We start from the raw sequence: 21,092 nt of genomic DNA, 5'->3' as shown, positions 1-21,092 counted from the left end.
ACCTCGCACATGTCTTGTTACACATGGTTCACGAGTTGGTATCACATAAGTTCGTATCAGTGCAACAGAGTTCGGATGAAAGAGTTGGCTAACCCCTTGTTCCTGGTTACACACTCAACGGCTTTCAAGCTGATAGGTATCATAGATAATATTTCTATCGTCGGACCTGGCTGTGCTACCAAGAAAATGCAAAGCCGTCATCTATATCCTCCTCCAATCCCCACGAAGCCCGTATCATGCAGTCATGTCGTTTCGTTTATCTCTTCATTACACATGATGATACCACCCAAAATGGGGATCAAAGTATCACAGTCAATGTCTAAAAAATTTCAACAGTAATTCTTCTTGTCCAGGGGTAATGACTCAACAGACTCAGGCTCATTAGGCCTGGACAAGAAGAAATTACTGTTGAAATTTTTTAGACATTGACTGTGATACTTTGATCCCCATTTTGGGTGGCATAAAGTCAGAAAATAATAATAACGTGAACATCCGTAAATTTACGCCTGAGGCGGGAGTATCAGCTCCTCACGGCCGCCAACCTCGATCACGTCTGCAACTCCTCGGAACGAATACTCAACTCGGAGAACCTTGTCACGGCCCGGAGCAGGGTCCCAGAATCCCGGAAGGCGGCTCTTGCGCACCCCACGGGGGATGGATAGGGCTGGTCCGCGGGCGTCGGGTGAGTCGTCGACGAGGGCAGCCAGTCCGATGGTGACGTCGGCAACCTGCTCGCCCGTCGAGAGCGTACCGTCTTCGCTGGGGACACCGTACTTGGCGCTGACGATGACAAGCCCGCCGAGGGTCAATTGGCGCTTCTGTCGGCCCTCGACGGCCTGGGAGAGGAGCACGGTGACGTTGTCGGCCTCATAGCGATGTCGGACGGTGGCCATGTTGGCTTTGCCAGTAGCAGCCTCTGCTCTCGCCACGCGTCGACGAGAACGCGAAGAACGTCTGCGACGGCGGCGATGGTCAAGGCCAAGTTCGAGTGCAGCAAGACCAACAAAAGGTAGTGCGCCGGCCCAGAAGATTACACTTGGTCCGATAAGGGCACGGGGAGCGATAAGAAGGGGCACGCTAAGACGCTGGCCAAGTCGGGACCAATAGACTGAGAGGTGGAGGTTGTGAAGACTGATACCAAGCTCTATGCCGATGCGGGCAAAATGGCCGACAGACCAGAGGTTACGGAGGGCGAGGTATCGGTCTTGGAAGGTGTTGGAACAGAGCTCGACTTCCATGCGGGCGGACGAGGGCGTTCCAGGGTCGAGGGATGTCGAGGGAGTTTGAAAGGGGAGGTCGAGGTCTTTGCTATATCGTAGGAGACCTGCAGCCGAAGTAGGTGTCGCCGAGGCAGAGATAGCCCAGGTTCCGTGATTGCAGGAAGAGTTGAGTTCGTGGTCAAGGCCCCTGATGCCACTCTCGCTACCAGGCGAGTCTGAGGAGCCTGGCACTGGAACTCGCTCCGACGACCCTGTTCGGAAGCCCAATTCCAGAGTAGGGGACGTCTTCAGAGGAGACTCGGCACTGAACATGTTGGGGTTCATCCTTGAGAAGTCGGAGAACCAGCCAGAGTGACCAGAACCGAACACCCAGTCGCCACTATCCGCACGCAGGAATCCTGTGCCATGGTACAGCTTCTGGTGAAGTCCGAGTGTAATTCGTGGTTGAGTAGGGGGCTCATGTCGGGAAGACTGTATGCTATACTCGAGGGTTGTTGGCTCTGAGACATTGGGGAGGGTGAATTGGTGGTAGAGGCGGCTAGTGGCCGACAACTCGGGTAGAATATCAGACTCAAGCTCGATGGCGGTCTTGACCCATCTGAACTTGTCTGGAGATGATATAGGCGAGCGGTTCAGGAACTCTTGTCTGTATCGTAGAGTTACCAATGGCGAAAGCCGGTTCTCGACGAGCTGGATGAGGCGGTTCCGAGGAATCGTCAAGGGCAAAAGTGGTTGATATCGATCGTACAACAGTGTCGTCGGTAGCATAGACGTATCTCCTGCAATGCCGTATGTAGATCCAGATACAGTCAGAGTTGGTGTGGCCACCTCGACTGTAGGCTGAAAAGGTCCCTCAACCACTGCTTGCTGCTGTTTGCTTGCCGCAAAGCGCTCTAACCGCGAGACTTGAGGCTGTACTAGCTTGCGCAGTGAGGGAACGTCCACTGTCACGGAATGGCTTAGAGCAAAGTCCAGTAGTCGAGGACCCGAGTGGTCTATGGAAGATCTTGATGCGTCCAGCCGGATACCCAAATCGGAGCTTGTCTGGATGCCATTCTGCACCCGGTTCCGGACAGCTTCCTTAAAAGCTGTTTCGTACTCTGATGATGCTCTGCGAGCGTCCTCGACATGTAGAAAATGATCTAGGTCATACTGCGCTCGGCGGATAGGATCAATCAGTGTCTCGAAGGCTTCCTGGGCGCGAAGGAATTGCTGGCGAGCAATTGGACGAAGATGTTCAGGATAACTATCGGGATAAAAGAGGAGGAAGAGGCGGAAGTATGCACTTCGAATCTGCTCCTGTGACAACTCTTTTCCGTCTCGAGGAAGGCAAAGGATGTCGTAGTAGTCCCAATAAGACGTCCCTGGGCCAGATGGAGCTTCGTCGGCATGGTATAGCAGCCCAAATCCATCAGCCGAACTCATGAGGATCTTTTCGCCGGCCTCGGTGTCCCCCGCTTCAGATGCGTTGGTCAAGCGTTCATAAACCGAGCTCCCATCGTCGTCCCACAGCTCATACTCTTGGCGCGTAGACGCAAACTGCTCATTGAGAGAATTGAGAGAGATCCTGGAGGAATTCCCGCGGAGGGCCTGAGAACCAGCGGGGCCGCCTGGGGGAGGGCGAAAGTCTTCAAAGGCGGCTGAGGAACGGGTGGAGGGGCTTCTGGTGACGCCGGGCCGGGGACGAGGAACACGGAGGTTTGCGCGCTCTCGGGAGTCGGTCATGGTGATGCGGTCGAGTGGTGTTTTTGAAGAAACCAGCTCTCCATGGGCGGTATACGGCTCAAGATAAACAAGAGCAGCAAAACGTCACCGCCCGGACTGACGGCCTGATGGACGACAAGATGGGGAATTCGCCAATCACGACGACGACCATGGATGGATGGATCATGGTTGCCCCTCGCACGGTGCCGTCCATTTGCAGGTGGGTTGATGTTGGGTCGGGAGAGGTTGGCGCCGGACCCTCCTTCCGCTAAACCTCAGTGGGTTCGTTCTCGGTTGTTCGGGGCTTTTGGACCCACAACGGCTCCAGCTTTCAGGCGTCAACGCCCTGACGGGGACAAGGGGGAGCCACTGTTTCTGAGCCCTACAGCGGGGTAGGCGATTGACAACTGTCTCGTGCACCCTACACATGATGATCGACTCTGTTTAAGTTGAAGATCGAAAGAGATTACGGTCAAGAGTCAGCTGTTGTATTGATATTAACTCAAGTCAGACTGTTTCTTGCATCTCAGATCATTATCGTGTCTCCACCGCCTGCTGCTTGTCTATCCGTACAAGGAAAAAGCAAGGAAGCCCGCTGATATCCTTCTCCACGACGTTGCCCATCAGTCGTACGACTGGTCCCGCCTGCAATGCCAGGTCAACAACAGTGACTCGTCTGTCTCCGCTTGGAATTCCCTCGGATGCAGGCAAGACTCGAATTGCTCTAATGCCAAGTTGCTGATCCTACAAGTTCTCCTCAGCAACGTTGGGCGCTATCACACCGGCATGTGTCCGGCCTCATTAATGCTAACCACTCTCTCGCCATGGAATAATGCAAGACATGTGCCTGGTGAAACTCGAGACGCATGATACCCTACGTGCAGGATCTCTCTGGTCTCAGCTTACACCTGATTGCACCAACCACACCCCTACATGTATAAAACGATCCCTATACCTCCCAAGATCGATTATGCAGGAACGCCAGAAAGACTGCCCGGACTGCCCTTGCAAATATACAGTATGAAGCAGTTGGTCACTTGATAGCTTTGAAGCTCACCACATCATGAGAAATACGTGAGTTTTGTCAGTGTGATCAAAGCCCACACCAAATCACCAAGCCAATATGAGCTGCCTTGTAATTCTCATCTAGAGACGCCTAATGCTAGCTTAGCAACGGTTCAGATCGTCGATGGATGGACCAGGTTTGTCGAAGGAGGCTCAAGTAAAACAAACTCCACGAAGATGTTTGGCACATGAATGATTCATAACCATCATGTATTATACATTAACCATCATAGACCATCGAAAAAGCTCTGCGATATCGCCCAATTATTCTTGCCTACCAAATACCAAATCACAATATATGACAGCTCTGCCATTCGACGCATCCCGCCGACGACGAGTTTATAATCATCAGCCCATATCGCGCTAACCTCCATCGCCTGCAGCAAACACTCAAAGAGAAGTCTTCCGGTCTCGCCGACACAGATACGGTTCCTGTTTGCGACAAACAGGGGACAGGTCGGCGCTCTTTTCATCAGCCCCTCCCGACACTGGCTCCAAGGAATAGACAACATGGTCCAGGAGGGAGATGACGGCGAAGCTGATACCATCAAGTCCGAGGTGTTGGCAAAACGCCAGCGCCAGGGTACCTCAACATGGCGGGCCTCTCGTCAACCGTAGAGATAGACATATGCCTCAGCAAACACTGAACAGTATTATGTGCATATCTTATAGCAAGATAATCAAAATCTGAGAGGAAAATATGCCGAGTTCCTCCTAAATTATGATAGATTTCTACTATTCTTATCCTAAGATACTTCTCATTGTATACTAAAGTGCATAGATTTTGGCAACTTCTCTAATACTTCCACGAGAACAATTATATCGTGGCTATTGATGGAGATACTGGCCTTTACTAGTTCAACATCCCCAACGATGCCCAGACATCCCTCACGGAATCCGCTGTGCAGGAGATCTTCTGGGTAGTCGAGGATTGCGATGAGATTCGATCTATCGAGGTGAAGGGTCGGTTCATCAAGACCAGTAGCAGTGGCGTCCACTTCCTCGTGATGACACTTGATGCCGAATTCGTAAGTACTCCCAGTTCCTGATCAAAACAGCTTGTTAACCGTTCGCTGTGAAGATGGAAAAATACAAGTTCACTATCCCTCGTGTGACCAGGGAGGGCGCAGATGTGAACGTCTTTTTTGACCTCCCGCCACCACCTTCTGCAAAAGGAACAAAGGACAACATGTTTTGGAAGGCAGCCGTCGCGCCTGTACACATCCCTGAGCAACCTCATGACGGCAACTTGGTTCTCAAAGTACGAGAACCACTTGCGGATGCACCCGCCGGTGCCGTGGAGGTCAAGTCATTCGCGTCCTACTCTGAGGGAGAAGAGCAGTAGGAACCGCTCTACCTGAAGTTCGACGCTAGCCCCATGGTTTCCAAACGTCGTGTGGCCGCGATTGGAAAGGTCTTCCAGTACACGACTGATGCGCCAACTCAGGACAAGAAGAAGAGGAAGAGGCTGGATGATGATGATGACGACGACGATGACACTGACAGTGAAGATGACAATCAAGAGACTAGCGAAGCAAACCCCGACACATCTACCAAAGCCGATAAGATGAATACGGTTGCGAAGCCCATCAAGGCCAACGGCACCCAGAAACCCACACTGACTCAGAAGGACATCGATCATCTCTTCAGCATGAATCTCTTCCTTAAAGATTTCCTGTTGGGTCGAGGATTCAATTCGCTTCTCCTGCGTGATGACATCGATGATCTCACCAGCCAACTCTCCCAGACAGCTCTGCATTCTGCTGACGGAGGACGGTCTCTCCCTCAGATGCCCAAGGTTGACTTTTTCCATGGCACTGATCTCCACATGATCGAGGTGGTTCTTTCCAGACTTCGCCCTGACGCAAAGGATCGATTCACCAGATACGTGAAGCTTATTCCTCTGGGATTGATCAGCATCTTCGGGTTTGCTGGCTCTGGCAAGACTAAGACACTCGCAATCACCGCCCATCTCTTTCTCACTAAGTTTTCTCTTGTCTACGCATCCGTTCCAACACATGTGGCAACGACCAACTTCGCTTCAAGATGTTACCGTGTTGGAAGAGATATCGTCGAGGCCTACAACAACACTGTCCCGCGAATACCCAACGTCAGGCAAGCGGAAACAAATAAAAGATACTAAAGGCAACTAAAGAGAATATTCAAAGATTTATTATAGTATTGCTTATTATTATATCATGTTTAGATCATAATTCGGCTGTGAAGCGAATACTCTTTGTCAAGGAGGTTAACTGAGCGAAGCCGTCCTGGTGTCCTAAGTTTAATGATTGCGTGCTGGTTGAAACGTGTTGCGATATTAACTGGGGGAGTATCTAGGAAACAATTTGCTGAGAATGCATGATATGAAGTTAAATGTTAATAATAATTTCCATGCATCCATTCATATATCTAAAAACCTGAACATAGGAAACATCTCATCAACATGCCAGTGAGACAATTTCTCATACACCTCTATGAGACGGTTAAGCGGCAGTTGATCAATACCCGAGAAGAACTTGCGGTTCGACCCATCAAAGTAGCCCGTCTCGCAATTTGGCTCGTCTGGGTAATTCCAGCTACGGCATATGATCTTGACGCTGGTCTTGCGAAGTGCTCGATCGTCCTCCTTGGGGTTGATGGGGAATTTGAAGGCTGCCAACTCGCTGATCTTTGCTTCGTCCAAGACTATGCAAAACTTGAGACGACTGCTTCCGGGGGGTCTGTTGAGATTGTCGTGGTAGTATCGAGCGCGGTGCGCATCTGGGTCGTAGTCGTCTTCCCAGAGATGTAAGCTCCTTACATACGCGTTGAACTCTTCTCTCACACGATCATCCGAGGCACCTTCGAGGAGCTCTTTATTCTCAAACAAATCCAACTTGAATCTCTTGAAAGCTTCCCGCCCAAACATAGCAAACTCAGGGCTGGTGTTCTCGCGAAAGTAGCGGTCCACGATCTTGACCAGCATCATCACGGCTGAGTCGAGGTTCCTCTGAGCCTCTTTCGAGTAGCTTGTGACAAAGATACAAAATCCCCAGGTGATTTCGGGTGTGAATTCGTCTTGGTTGCGGTGATCGGTAAGACCCTCGGATATGATAAAGCCAAGAAACTCGCGGACAGCTTGATCCTGCGACTCTTCCGAATGGCAGCGTTGACCACCATAATTGGGCACGACGAGGTCTTCCTCTAACTCGTCGATGGATCGGACAGTCTGATGGATATCAGGGGAAGCGCCTGGACCGACAGACCGAACGTCAAAGTGCCGTTCTCTAGGGACTGGGCGAATGTCGAGGGTGGCATCTGGTCTAGGGAGTTTCGGAACGGGGTTCCCTGCACGCCCGCGGCCCGTCATTGTGTGGGTACAATTGTTGAAGTTAAAGAGAGAAAAAGGACGACGTTGAGGATTAAGAATGATGCCACAAGTTAGCAGATAAATAGAGTCCATGTTGACCCTTCTCTGTTGCCTACTGCCCCACCTTTTCAAGTTTCAGCGCGCACCAACAATTCCATAGCTCGGTCGCTTAAGATCCTTCGAAGAACAGAGTTGTCTAATTTGAAGTTACCTGATTGAATCTGTTAGCATTGATGGTTTCGTGTCTTGTGGTGGGTGGTGCTGGTCCTTGTGTAGGCGAAGCTAGCCTGGGCATGTATGGGACAACCAATCAAGTCTCGAATTGCGATACTTCAAGTCAAGGTTAGAGAAGTCGCCAAAACCTATGCACTTTAGTATATAATGAGAAGTATCTTAGGATAAGAATAGTATAGATTTAGTATAAATTAGGAGGAATTTAGTATATTTTCCTCTTATATTTATCCTTATTATCTATCCTGCCCTTCAAATCCTTCTTCCTATCCGCTCACCATTAAACATAACCATCTTGCTTTATCTAATCGCCACCGTTACTCATATTAGTCCCACTTGATTTCGAAAGTCTCACTTGGACCCCATTCCTCATGGGTAGTGGTGGTTATGTTGCCTCAGGGTTCTTGGCCAGCATCTCCTTCAACGTGCACGACACGATGGTTGTCTCTTTATTTTTGCCTTGAAATTCCTCTGGGGCTTACTTGAAGATATATACGGGGTGGTATAAATGATATTGGCGTGCTATAGTATGTAGAGGTAAAACTGCTTGAGCTGGCCCTTGGTCTCCTTTACGGCTTCGTAAAAATCGCAGGACGGGCCACTTGGAGGATGAAGAAGAGACTTTAGGTCGGCCTTTTGGTTGTGCCCAGTCACACGACCCCGAGTGAAAGTACGAAGCTCATCGTACGCGGCTTCGTCGTTGAAAGTTTGGCGGAGAGTGAAGAGGATGGGATGGTCAAGAGGGTCTAGATCCCATCCGTCAACCTTGAAGACTTTGAGAAGCCACTCATAAAGGGAAAGCTTGATGTCCCACCGCCCAAAACCTTCACCAAGGTCAACATCGGGCGATTTCTTCTCGGTGACATTGTAGAAAGCCCACAAGTCGGTGCGAAAGTCATAGCCGCGAACAACAAGTGGAATTGACTGCCTGGTAGAATTCACGAAGCTGGCTGGTGCTACGAACGTAACAGGCGCGATGAGGACGAAATGTCAACCCCTTGAAACACTTTACATATTCTATACGACGTATTAATCTTAGCCGTCAGCAAAATCCAATAATAGTGAGTGTTGGTCGTGAGTTGTTGGTTCTAACTCCTGCTCGAGCCACAATCCCCTTAGCACATCTATACATGAAACACCAGCAAAGACATAAGTATTTCACGCCAGTTCACCCCAGAGAGACCAAATCGTCAAGAAACAAGATGCATTACTTTCGAATACTCTTTGTCTCGCTGCTGGGTGCGGCAACTGCCCAGCAGCTCCCCGAATACAAGTACGACTACGACTTTCGTCCCTTTGAAGGTATCACGCCGACATGCAAAGCAGCCTTGAACAAGGTTCTCGACTGCGATACATTACTTGCTCGATATGTACCTGAAAACATCATACCTTCGGTCGAGCAAGCGACCAAGATCTGCACTGCCAAATGCCACGGCTCCCTCATCCAGTTTAAAAAGGACATACAAAAGGCCTGTCCAGTAGAGAGCAACATCGTCCACTGGCCCGACGGCAGCAACTTTACGGGCACGGATAACATCAACGAGTTCATTGACATGTACAACAAGCTCTGCTTGATTGACCCGTAAGATGATCCCCTCCAAGTGCGCTTTTGAGACAAGGCTGACCCAGGAGCAGAGAGACGGGAAGGTTCTGCTATGACCTGCTTAGAGAGTGGGAAGATTCGAAAGAGGCTGGGAAGTTCGAGTACCAGAGATGCTCCGATTGCATCTTGGGCTTGTATCAAATACAAGAGGAGTCGAAAGCCGAATCTGGCGAGAACTTTGCGTCAGTAGTTGCTGATTACATCGCCACTTGCGAGACAACGAACGTTGAACCACACATCCTGAAGGGCACACCGATTGCTGCGAGCACTTCTCCCTCAACTGGCAGTTCAGGGGCAGAAACGACTCCAGCTGCGACAGACACCTCGACTGAAGTGGCTTCGACTCCTTCCCCTGAGATCCCAGTCCTCACCCCAATGCCATCCGGTGCGTCGACCTTTGCCATCAACCTCTTCTCGTTCATCATGCCTGTCCTGGTGCTGACAAGCCAATGGAGATGGTTTGACCAAAACTAGAGAGGAGACATCTGCCAGTTCCTCCAAGAATCAATACACGGGAGCACCTATCCCTCCTCGTATGTCGAATGGCTGGACGGGTTTCACGAACAGGACCCAGAGCGCTGCAACGTCGAGTGTGGCCCAGTCCACAACCACCAGCTCAGCAGGCGTGGCTACCCTCATGACCATACGATGTAAGTGGTTTAAATCTCTTTGTTCTGGCAACCGAGTTGACGTTTTGTCCCAGTCAAGGACAAGAACCAGCTGCAGAAGGTGCTATAGAGGCCAACGAGTGAGCATGAGAGCTGTACCAACGTTTCAAGGCGTCATGAAGAAGGGGCTCCGGTGTAAGAGTAGTTTATTACAGTAGTAGTAATGCGTTTCCCATTCACATATAGCTGTCAACGAAGCATCGTCTTAGCCTTATCTAAACTAAAGGTTGAGACGAAGCATCATCCTGGGTCAACTCGAGACATCTTCACTCCCACAAAACTCGATAAGGGATCCAATACCTATAAAACCCAATATTTCCATTCAAGCTACTTGTTTCACCCATCTATTTTGGATAGCTGGACTCTTTGAGAGGGCATGTCTATTGAAGGCAGATAAGCAGGCTCCTAGGACAATCAGTTACATGAACTCCCGAGTATCCTCTCACAATGTCCCTAAACAAACGGCAGACAAAGAGCGAAACTGACTGATACCCCTTGGGAGCATAGCCAAGCGCCATTCCGCAATACACAACCCTTGAACCAAGTACCCGTCGTTGCAACAAACACTGATAAACCACGATCGCTAATCTCGCAACTTGTAAACTTGTTCTGTCCATCAGACATGCAATACAACCCAAGATGATGAATATCCACCGACGAATCACGGGTCAGATGCCTACACACCAAGGTGTAAGTTGAAACGATAATGAGCGTTACGCAGTAAGTTGACGCTTGCAGCGTCCTGCTACCGTCACATGGTCCTCAAATCATGTATCTCCCACTCTACAAAAAGATGTCATGTCAGGAGAAGCAATAACCCCCTTTAAGCACCTGTCAAATCATGCACGAAGCATCCATCACACACACATCTGTCACTTTGACTTGGAGCATCTACAGTTGTCTACTGGCGCCACGACAGCATCTGCCACACGGCGCATCTAGTCGCCACGAACGGTTTGGGAAAGTGGCCGCTGCCCGGGTCGAGCTGAAAGACCTGCAGAGGCGGGCAATTGGATGGGTTCGAAACCCTTGCTGACCGGTCTCAGGACTGCAACGCTGACTGAACCTGATTGATCCTGTTGGATCTTGGCCTTCCTCTCTTGTCAAGTTTCACCCCGGCAGAAGGAAAATGCAACTCGGGAGGCCCTGCATCTCGGTGGGCAGGCCGGAGGTCACAACAGGGGACGCTTGAACAGCAACAACAAACAGCATAACTTCATATCCCCCTCCCCATCCAAAGAGATCAGTAGATGAAGGGAGAACCTACGGCCCCCGGCAGGCGCTCGACGGGCCACCCGCGGCCCGGAGCGTCGACCCGTCGTCGTCTCGCTTGCCCCGGCCTCGAGCAGCGAATTGCTTCTTTCCTCTTCGCGGCGCTGTGCCGTAGCACCATGAGCCATCCGATGCCAGGCCCCTTTGACGAGTTCACCAGGGGGGTTGATTGCACTCTCCTGAGGGATGCCCGCGGTTCGCGTGGTACCGACGATGTGTGCAACGTCGCGCAGCGGCTCGTGAGAAGTCGACGACGCATGTTTTCAACGTACGAATCTGCCCAGCAAAGCCGGGCGAGGACATACATACGCATCTCTCTGTGCTGGCAGCCCTATCTAAAGGGACGGCTGCCAATCGTCAGGGGTTTGAACGGCCAGGGTGAGCGAGATGATTGTATGCAGCCACCATGATTGCCCACCAACGCAGCGCAGCGCTTGCGGGACAAGAGCAAACCGGATCAGTGTCACTGGATTCTTTGAGCCCTCAAGGATAGGGACAGCGGAGGACCGAAATTGCAATCGCACGCGTGGTTCTTGGCTGCCGACGTTCGTTTGGCGGTCCCAGCCTCTGGTTTCACGTCCCCCGAGAACAAACTGTCGTGGGCAGATTTTTTAAGATTCCGTATCCCTTGGCGGGAGCAATCGACGATTCAATCGCCGATAGACACGACGGGGAGGGATTCTCCCTCGGGCGGGTCCTGTAAACTGATTGATGGTGTCCCAAGGGCAAGGATTGGAGATTGCCTGTAGGTCTCTCTGCATGCGTTTCAGCTCCCGCCTGTCAGTAGGAGAATTTCCAAATATGGAATACCAGATAACTGCCCAAACACCACCCAAGAAAAGGAAAAGAGGGCGTCGAAATTCAATCCCTCGACTTGTCGATGGCGTGGCCCTCTCGTCCCCATCGATTGGGCCGGTCATTGCCCTCCGGGATCAAGGGCTGAAAACATCGACCACCCCCGGCACCAACGCAGCAAAAACCGAAGCAAGGTTCCTCGACGTCTGAGAGGCTGAACCGAAATCAAACAGGGCGCTCGGCGTTGTCAACGGGAGGGGGAAATCGGACCCTATCGGAGAATTTGGCACCACCGAGAACTCTTCGGATATCACATCTCCCGATGATGCTCGATAAAAACTGCTCACGGTTTTCTTTTTCCTCTTGTTTATTTGTTGTGTCGGAGAAGATCCATGCAGGACAAGATAAACCTGTTTACGGCCTCGTCTTGGCGGCCTAGATCCATGCATGCTTCGCTCGCTCGCATCGTGGCGCGGCTCGCAGCGTACACCCACAGACGAGATGCATATCAACGGGCGACAACCAAATAGTCTTGTCAACAAATGCCCTAGCGAAAAGGCGTCATGGTGGTGTCAGCAGCCGTTCCAACAGCCCCGCGTGCCAGACAGCAAGGCAGCCTTGCTTTGAGCATCTAGGTTGACCCAAAACAGCAAGCCCATCGTTCTGTTTTGGAAGCTGAATTGACGAACCACGGGTGGCCAATTGAGGCCGGGCTCTGCGTGCCTCGGTCCTTCGGCACCTCTGGAACAGGAGCTCTGGTTACATCGCACCGATTAGAGTTGTTGAATTGACATGGGGAGTCGTCCACTGGAACCGGCAGGATGAGGTCGACGTTGTGCTCTGGTGATACGCAGGAGAGGAGCCCCGAGCGGGCTGACACGCGAAACATCCATCCATCAGTGGGTAAGGTATCGGGAAGATGGGCGAGCAGGCGAGGTACAAGCAGGTACCTGGCCTGGCCTGGTCTGGTTCGGCTCGCAAGCTAGGCCAGTTGTCTCAAGTCTCAGTCGAGGCTGCGTTAGGTGCTGGCCAGTTCACCAGCTAATAAACTTGGCCATCAAACATAGCAACTTGCTATTGTGCCATGCCATGTCAACATCTAATGCCTCAACCGGCGACTCAACTCTCAACAGATGGCATCTTCCGCATTGAGTTCACCTCCAAGGCCCAGGCGGTTCTCTCCCCTCACTTAGCATTCTTGATACTCAAGCCCTTGATCGACTTGACTCTTTCTCTCTGCCTCTCCCGAACAAGAAGAACCCCACATGCTGCTGGCCCAGCAGCAAAAAACTTGCGGGGATGAACCAGGGCGACGAATCCGTATGACCACCGCACGAGCCTGGCCCTAGACAGGGACCCTGGTCAGGAAACCTTGCGAAACTCAGATCGCCAAAGGCTCATCAGCCATGTCCCCGATTGGGAGGCTCACCCGTGGCTTCTTGAGCTGACAAGAGTCTTGTTGGTGATGGGTTTGTGAACAATTACCCAGGGCTTTCAGGGACCCTTGGTCAGAAGGCTTGTGGGGAGCTGGTGAGACTTCTTTGTGAGATGCGCCCCTTCGGCCTCGCCTAGGCCTTTGGTGGCTGATGCTGGAGATTCCAGCTCCTCCTTAGGCCAGCAAGTTCCCGGCTTGGTGTCTCGAGAGGGAAAAAGCAAACATGGGCGAGCTGTGTAGCAGGCCAACCACAGCTCGCGATCCAATCTCACCATTGAGCACCAAGCAAGGCCATGCCCTGTTCGCTCAGCTCAATCGTCCGCCAGCCGCGACAAAGATAATGCCATTTTCTTCTCCTCTCTGACTGCGTAGCGCGCCCTCGGTCAGAGCTTCTGGAGACAATGTTTCCGACAGCTGCAGCATGTCCCGGTAGCAGCCGAGAAGAGCTGGGGTAGGAAACATGAGGCTGTCTTTGACTGATGATGATCATGGATCCATTGAATGACATGCTGCTCATCGCCTTGTCCGATATCCCATGTTCGCCTGCAAATGCCATCAAAATAGACATGACGAGTGCGACCGACAGAAGCGTCCACATGCATGCAATAGCCACAGTAGATCTGTGGAGGACCTGTTCGCGTCAACAACCGACATGTCAATTCTGGCCTCTGATAGGTCGCTCGGCGATAGCCATCCTCACAGCCTCCCACCTCTAGCTGACAGTTCCTGGGGCCTCTAGGGCCTCCTGCCATCATCAGCCAGTTTAGCCAAACGTTTTTGGCGGCTAGAGGGCCCCAAAGACCCAAAGAGGCCAGGGGTCGGACCTCGCAGAGGAACCATTGAATGCAGCTCGGCGTCATGGTGAATGCTTTTGGCTGTGGCCAAGCCTCTTTGGTGAGCTCTCACTGGACAGTCATTTGGCTTGGAGATCCCAAGATCGTGGGTTCTCCGTCAGCGAATCCCACCCTGTTCTGCAACTGATAGATCGCCTCTTGCTCGTTCCGGTGCCGAAACTATCCCACTCGGTGCTTGACTCCGTTATCTCCATGTTGTTTTTGTTGTTTGTTGTTTTCGTCCAGGATCATGTCGCGCGCCCGTGACTCCACCATCTGTGGCAACATCATGACTGGCGATGAATGCCTGCGCATCTTCTTGGATGAGACGAATGTTGGTCACGGGATTGCGAAGCATGGCCAGTCGTGGAGAATATCATCACCAACGCTCCTCTCGTCCCCGGTAGCATCCTTGCCGCAAGCCACAAGCATTGACGTCTTGCCAAAGGGACCACTTGGTAACCCAGGGCCCTTGGGCTGACAATCAGGGCATTGGAGTTTCTCAGACATGTGAGATGCGGGGAGGTTTCAAGTGACATGGAACCGCAGCCGCACTCGTGAGTAAGAGCGCATTGGATTTCTCAACATGGCCATGTCGCACACTTGTACGCCCGCATCATCGCAAACCGGCTGATCAGATGGCGGCATTGACCAATAGCGCCGCTTACTTGCACCCCCGCGAACCTAGGACCAGCTAGGTGTGCACCGTGTAACTGTTGTGTCTGAAGCTGTCCTAGTGGCTACCCTGAGGTGACTGACACACGGCTGAGCAACTTCTGTCTGAAGCAACTGTTGCGAAGAGCTCTCCTTTCTGAACGGGAAAATGAAGGCCGGCAATTCTGGTATTGATATTAGCAACTCGCTGACCAAGCGTTGGGCAACCGCGGGCAAATCTCGCTTCCTCAGGTCGAGAGAAACATCCGTGATGATCACTTCTTAAGTTGACTCAATTGGGAAGCCCGCCGAGCGAGTTGAAGGCCAAGCAACAACCCTCAAGGAAGAAACCCATCCCCAACCACAGCAACGCATTGGTTGATGACGACCATCAGGAAATAGCAATGCGACAACGCCAGCGTAAGGAAACGAGTATCAGGTTGATGGTTGTTGGTAGGCTCAGCCCTTGTCCGTGGTCCACCAGACCCTAGGGCTGAAACCAGTTGAATCAGCAACAGCACAAGCCATCACAAGATGTTCAAGTAAAGTTTCTTTCGGCCTCTCGAGTAGAAATGCAATTCGTTTCCCAACGTTTTGCCGAGGATAGTTTCACCGCCGCGAGAATCGAAATTTTTATCCCTCGCCGACCCCTCCTACAGTGGAGAGGGGCCGAGGGGTGGAATGCCGAGTTCCCTCGTGTCCGGGTCCGGAGGAGCCTGGATCTGGGGCCGTTTGTCAAAGGACCGAAGGCCAAGCCCGGCGCTTGCGGCACTCACCACGGAAACGAGTCGGGGGACGAGGGTGAAAAGGTCATTTAAAGTAAAGGCTGTATCCCAAGTGAGGGGAAAGACAGAAATTTTCTCATCATTGTCCTGCCAATGCAGAAACTTCGAGGGCGGTGTCTTCTTCTCCGCACATGTATGCGACCTTGAGATGCAGTAGTAGGTTGACGATCGCGTGGGTGCACATTTTTCCTGGGATTTTTTCTCGTCGTTCTGCATGAGTCCATCGGTGGAATGGGTCCTTGTAGAGGCGTCATGGATCCAGTTAGTCTTGGTCCTGGTCATGGGCGTCGCCGTGGTGAAGAAGCGAGGGATGGAGCCGCAAGAGTCTGGGCCTCTGGGGCAGTTTTGCCCGGTCTCCCACCGCCGGCAGGAACACCCTGCCCTGCATTAGCATAACCAGAGGAGACACAAAACGGTGACAATTGAATACAGCGTGTATAAGGTCAAGACATAATAAAGGCATAGGGAAATCTGGACCCTGAAGATGGCGCGCCGTGGCTTGTGGGGGATACCAGCCTCAAGAGATTGCGATTCAGCCTCATCTCGCTTTGAAGCAAGGAGTTGGTGTCGTCACTTCCGCGGGAAGCCCCACTTTGTGGAAGGCTTCTCGAACATGGCGCGCTTAGCGTGGATGAGATGGAGGCGCTAGGCACGTGCACCCGCGTCAGTTTTGTGCAAGTGCAAGTGGAGGATGATGGAGTCGAGTCAAGTCAAACTTTTGGAGCCTCAATTTGCAGCGCGGTTGGGGACGAGAGATATTGACTCTTTTTCATCTTGGAGTGGATGCATCGTCGCGGGTCAGATGCAAGAAACAAACAAGAAATTCCACCCTGGAACCACTGGGATTAGTCACATTCGCTTGTCGCGGCCGACGCCCCGTCGGTCCTCGGAGAGCAAGGGCATCATTGTCCACGGTCGATGGAGTGCGGAAGAGGAACAGCCAACGACAGCCGCGCTTTTGATAATTCGAGGGGCATCATCCTCCGTTGCCTCTTGTCTCAGGCGACGGATCTTGGGGGCGCTTTTTTAGCTGGAGTCCACTGTGGTCGGACCCAGCTTAATTAAGTCGATCCTCTGGTCCCTGCGTACGTAAAGATGAAGTGAAAGAAACCGCAGCATCCGCCAGGGAGAAGAATTCCCTTGGTGACGATGACAGCCTCGTTGCAGAGAAAATGGCGACGGAGGGGCCTGCAAGGGAATGGAGCGCCCGATGCGGATCGCACAAGACTCCAATTTGCCAGCCTGCCTCAACGGGGCGGTGGGCGTAGATGATGAATTTTTTTTCTTCTTTTCTATTGTCCCCTCACTTTACACTTTACCCTGTCGGTGGCTGTCATCTCACGCGTCTCGCAGCAACCCATGTACGTGGGACGGACGTGTTGCGAGCTGCAAATCATCACGAAAACCCGCGCGTCTCTGGGGCGTCTATGTCGCTCAGAGGCAAGACACGCTCTCGGGCAACGGGGTTGGGGGAGTGCCGCGCAGCGCAGTGCAGTGCAGGGACGGGGTTGAATGAGGTTAAGGGTCTGGATAGAATTTGCAGGCAACGGCGTCAGCATCCGCAGCAAGGAGTGTCTCGGCATGGGCGTCATTCGTGCGATAGAGGCGGAGGCTGTGGACGACGCGGCAACACATTCGAGGCGAGGGGACGATGCATTGGATCCCAGCAAGGACAGCACAGTTGAGCAACTCCTCCGACGCGGAAGGTGACACGCTCAACTCTGCAGCAGTCACAGCACAGCAAGGACAAGGCGGCTGAGATGCGTTACAAGGTGCTACGATGGCTAGACTTTGACACCGTATTCCACTTGTCGAAACGCTGTTCCTACATCGGGGCTGGGCTGGGCGGAGCGGAGCGTGTGAACTTCGTGACTCTCCGGACGGGCTTTTAAAGTGCTTGCACATCCTGACGTACCAGCCATCCAACAGGGGCACGCGATTGGAATCGACAACGGACACAGTGACAGCATGACCATGACATTCAAGGTGGCTAGGTCTGCAAGTCTGATGCAGTGCAGGCCCTGCCGCTTCTTGGGCATTCCGCTGCGGCGTGACCCGTGTTGCCAGGGCACCATTGGGAGTTGACAACCATAGACCAAAGAAAAAATGGAAACCTACGGGGATCGGGAGGACGCTGTGCCTCACCGGTCCTCGTAAAGAGGACAGCCGACTCTTCGGGTATCGGAATGGAAGGGAAAGATTGCGGCTCCTTTCGCAAACAGGAACTGCTGGTCTTACACAGCATGAACTCGGAGGGCACAGAGCATGAAAGGGTCCGAAACCACAGAGTCTCATTTCTATAGAGCAACAAAAGCAGCATCCGCAAATCCTACCAATAGACTCAATAGATCCCGGCCCATCCATTGGCAACCCTCCTCTCAGCGAATGCGGGGGCTCACACTAGGCCCGGCTTAAGTGGTCACATCCTACAGGGCTCCGAGCACTAAACTTCAACGCCTGCCCCAGTGACGGCTCGGCGTTCCCCCACAAGCCAGGTTGCCATACGTCACATTTGTCGGTTGCTGGAGCTGGGCTTGATGTGAGGGTGAGGGAGAATTGAAACTTGCATTCTGCTTCAGTCAAGTTGCCTTGGAAATTTGAGGCCTACGACTCGGAAGAAGAAAGGAAGCCCTGGTTGGCTCGGAGACGCTCACAAGAGGAGCCATCCCTTGTTCAATAGAGATACAATCACAATCACTCAGCATTGACGCACTGCACTGAGCTCGGCAGCCAAGCCAGCCACTGCTTCGCCTTTGTTGCCTGGGCTGGGTTGCCTTGTGTCCAGTAGCCAGGACCGCAACCAGGCCAATGCGGCAGCCGTAGCGCAACGACGGGCACTACGAGGAGCACCAGTTGCGAATTATGATACGATTCGAGGTCTATAAGGTCTAGCCGGCGCCGTAGGAGGACATGAAGGACAGGCCGGGCCTGTGCTGGCCGTTTAGAACCCGTGATTGCGGAATTGACAACCTCGACTCGATAACCGAGTTGGAGAAGCACGACTTTCAGCCCTGACTCTGCAGACAAAGGGCCTTGATCACACTGACCGGGAATACAAAAGAAGGTCTCTTGTGTTTTGGCACATGGCTGATCTACAGAAATCAGTGGCTGCTGCGGCTTCTCGGGAAACGTGGCTTGGGTCGCCATTTTCGGCCGCTTCTTGTTTTGTCCCATTGTTTAGAGGTCTCGACTTTTAGGCCTGTGAATGTCGCAGGCCAGAGACAAGGGACAACAACAAAACAACACCACAACACAACACCTTGTTCAATACAAAAGAGACATTTTTTCCATGTAAGGAAAATTCGCCTCCGAGGGAGCGGGCCATGGCGACCGTCACCGACCTTTTGGTCCCTGTTCCTTGTGGTTGTTGAGGGGTTTCTCGGAGGAGCCACCTATCGACAAATTCGTCCAGACCGTCTGTCCACCATGGGGGAGTGAGTGACAGAGTTTGGGGCGGGACGACATGAGAGGGCTTTCAAGTTGGCTGAGACATGTTTGCTAGTTCAAGATTGGGTAGCTAAATTGGGCGAACCAGTGCAGAGCCGACTTTACAGATGCTTTTTCGTACCTATAGTTGATCAGGTCGAGTGCCACGACAAGGGCCGGATCACGGAAGTGCAAACCGCTCGGTCAGACACGTCATGATGGTCCATTGCTTGAGCCTCGCCCTCTTGATCATACTACAGCAGCATCATCATGTGCAGAGAAAGAGGGCTGGCGAATGCAACGATATGGGGGATGTGAGGATCTGCAAATAGTTGGCACACACACTCACACTCACACACCACCATCACACACCACCATGGTTCACAGATCTGGTATCTCGACCCTCCGCGTCGGGACCGGCCAGGGGGATCCTGGACGTGGTTCCTGGGGCTACCCCTCACTGGCGTCGACCGGCGCATGTGAGAAGTGAGAGAAAAGGTGGTGACAGAAAAGATTTGAAATGGAGCTTTTCTTTGTTTGTAGTTTCGAAAGAGCTGTCAGTTTTCGACTCAGTTCCCAAGAGACGCATCATTGTCTTGCGGCAACCTCAAGAGCCTCATCTCAGTCTCCCTGCGTTTACTCAGCTCAACTTGACAATCTCAACTCACCTCGATCTCCCAGTCTGCGTCAGTTCAAGTGGATCTCTAGAAAATTGTCGATCCAGATGACGGTGTTTTTCGTAGCTGGTCCCGGCCTTTTTTCTTTTTTTTTTTTTTACTCTCTACAGGGTTTCCTTAGGTGCCCGGCCGCTAAACTTAGCCTGCCTCCCCCATCTCATCTTTCCTCTCTCGTTCGCCCAGCCACCTGGGTCCGGGCCAGATGCGCTGACTGCAGAGTCTCATGAGGTGCGCGTTTGGACCGTGTCATTGGCTGGTGGTAGCTGCGTCGCCATTTGACGCGAGCGAGGCGCGTCCCAGGGCCTTACGCGCAACCGACGGGTTAAAGGGGTGCAGGTTGGACGTGTATGTGTTACTTTTTTAACAAGCACCAGCGCCGGCGCCGGGCTCTAGTCAGGTCGTGTGCGTGCCTTGGCTAGGCAGGTTGTCGTGCTTTGTCGTGCCTTGGTTGTCGTGTGCTCTCGGTGGATTGGTTCCATTGTCATTGTCACTGTCACTGTCACGACAAAGACAGGTCTCTGATGATCCACGCCCAACTATGTGCCTCGTACCAGTACCCGTACACCAACGGCTATTCCGGACCTGCGACCTCCGCAACGGCGTCTCTCCGTGAAGGATGTGACAGTTAACCAGGCAGGTGAAATCTCTCAGTAAGAGATAGAAAACGGCGCCCGGGGTTCGGGTCTGCGACCGTGGCACGGAGCACCGGCGGCTGAGATTTTATTTCACGGACGTTGAGTCGGTGTCAGACTCATGTGACAGGCTGAGAAGATATGGCGGGATGGTTGCAACATTCCTATCCTTATGCCATGCACGGAGAATTAACCAGTCAAGAGGCAATTGACTCGGTGGCACTCTTTGAAGTTGGTCGCCAACTGGGCAACTTCCGGAAGCTTAACTCTGATGGACCAACTGACTCTAGCACATGCCGTACAATAGGAAACACGGCGTAACTCGTCACGACTTACGGAACGGACGACACAAAGGCATTGTGCTTAGGTATCAGTATTGTGCTCGTCTGTGCAAGTGTACGGGGCCTCCGTTCGCGCCTGTGGGGGCCGTGGGCTTCCAATCCCTTGCAGCAGCAAAACGGAGCGGCTTGAACGCGGCGGCATGGGATGGAAATGAGCATCGGGCGATTTTTCCAACCACAGACCGGGCACGACGCTGCTGCGCAAGTACGGCTCAAACTTTCGGTGAGGCGGCCGCTGCAGAAGATTCACTCTCAAGGAGCTGGATCCATGAGACGAGACGGTCAGAGTCTCTGTTGGTGATTACATGAGACGTGATGAGTTCTCCTCCGTAATTAACCCGTGTATGGAGTGCGACGCTATAACCTCTGCCGCTATGGACGTGTCTTTGAGTTGACGGGCTA

The 21,092-nt window shown here is 52.5% G+C and overlaps 4 protein-coding genes across 4 annotated transcripts; 2 read left to right on the top strand and 2 right to left on the bottom strand.

Annotated features, from left to right (window-relative positions):
- Window positions 1–500: 500 nt before the first annotated feature.
- Window positions 501–2,945, bottom strand: NECHADRAFT_75183 (uncharacterized protein; the record flags this gene model as incomplete). Its single annotated transcript, XM_003053691.1, has 1 exon — window positions 501–2,945. The coding sequence occupies one exon, from the start codon at window positions 2,943–2,945 to the stop codon at window positions 501–503; it is 2,445 nt and encodes an 814-aa protein (XP_003053737.1).
- Window positions 2,946–4,499: 1,554 nt separating this feature from the next.
- Window positions 4,500–6,132, top strand: NECHADRAFT_75182 (uncharacterized protein; the record flags this gene model as incomplete). The annotated part of the gene is made up of 4 exons (XM_003054406.1): window positions 4,500–4,547; window positions 4,847–5,017; window positions 5,071–5,330; window positions 5,364–6,132. 4 exons carry the CDS (start codon window positions 4,500–4,502, stop codon window positions 6,130–6,132), a joined length of 1,248 nt encoding a protein of 415 aa, XP_003054452.1.
- A 258-nt stretch (window positions 6,133–6,390) lies between these two features.
- Window positions 6,391–7,338, bottom strand: NECHADRAFT_75181 (uncharacterized protein; the record flags this gene model as incomplete). The annotated part of the gene is made up of 1 exon (XM_003053690.1): window positions 6,391–7,338. The coding sequence occupies one exon, from the start codon at window positions 7,336–7,338 to the stop codon at window positions 6,391–6,393; it is 948 nt and encodes a 315-aa protein (XP_003053736.1).
- Window positions 7,339–8,771: 1,433 nt separating this feature from the next.
- Window positions 8,772–9,910, top strand: NECHADRAFT_75180 (uncharacterized protein; the record flags this gene model as incomplete). Its single annotated transcript, XM_003054405.1, has 4 exons — window positions 8,772–9,151; window positions 9,238–9,630; window positions 9,740–9,822; window positions 9,876–9,910. The coding sequence occupies 4 exons, from the start codon at window positions 8,772–8,774 to the stop codon at window positions 9,908–9,910; spliced, it is 891 nt and encodes a 296-aa protein (XP_003054451.1).
- Between the last annotated feature and the right edge of the window lie 11,182 nt (window positions 9,911–21,092).

Source organism: Fusarium vanettenii (genome assembly GCF_000151355.1).
Source record: "Fusarium vanettenii 77-13-4 chromosome 1 genomic scaffold NECHAsca_1_chr1_3_0, whole genome shotgun sequence".
NCBI classification, from domain to species: domain Eukaryota; kingdom Fungi; phylum Ascomycota; class Sordariomycetes; order Hypocreales; family Nectriaceae; genus Fusarium; species Fusarium vanettenii.
The sequence above is the reverse complement of the archived record's forward strand: the minus strand, read 5'-3'. Positions and strand labels throughout refer to the sequence as shown.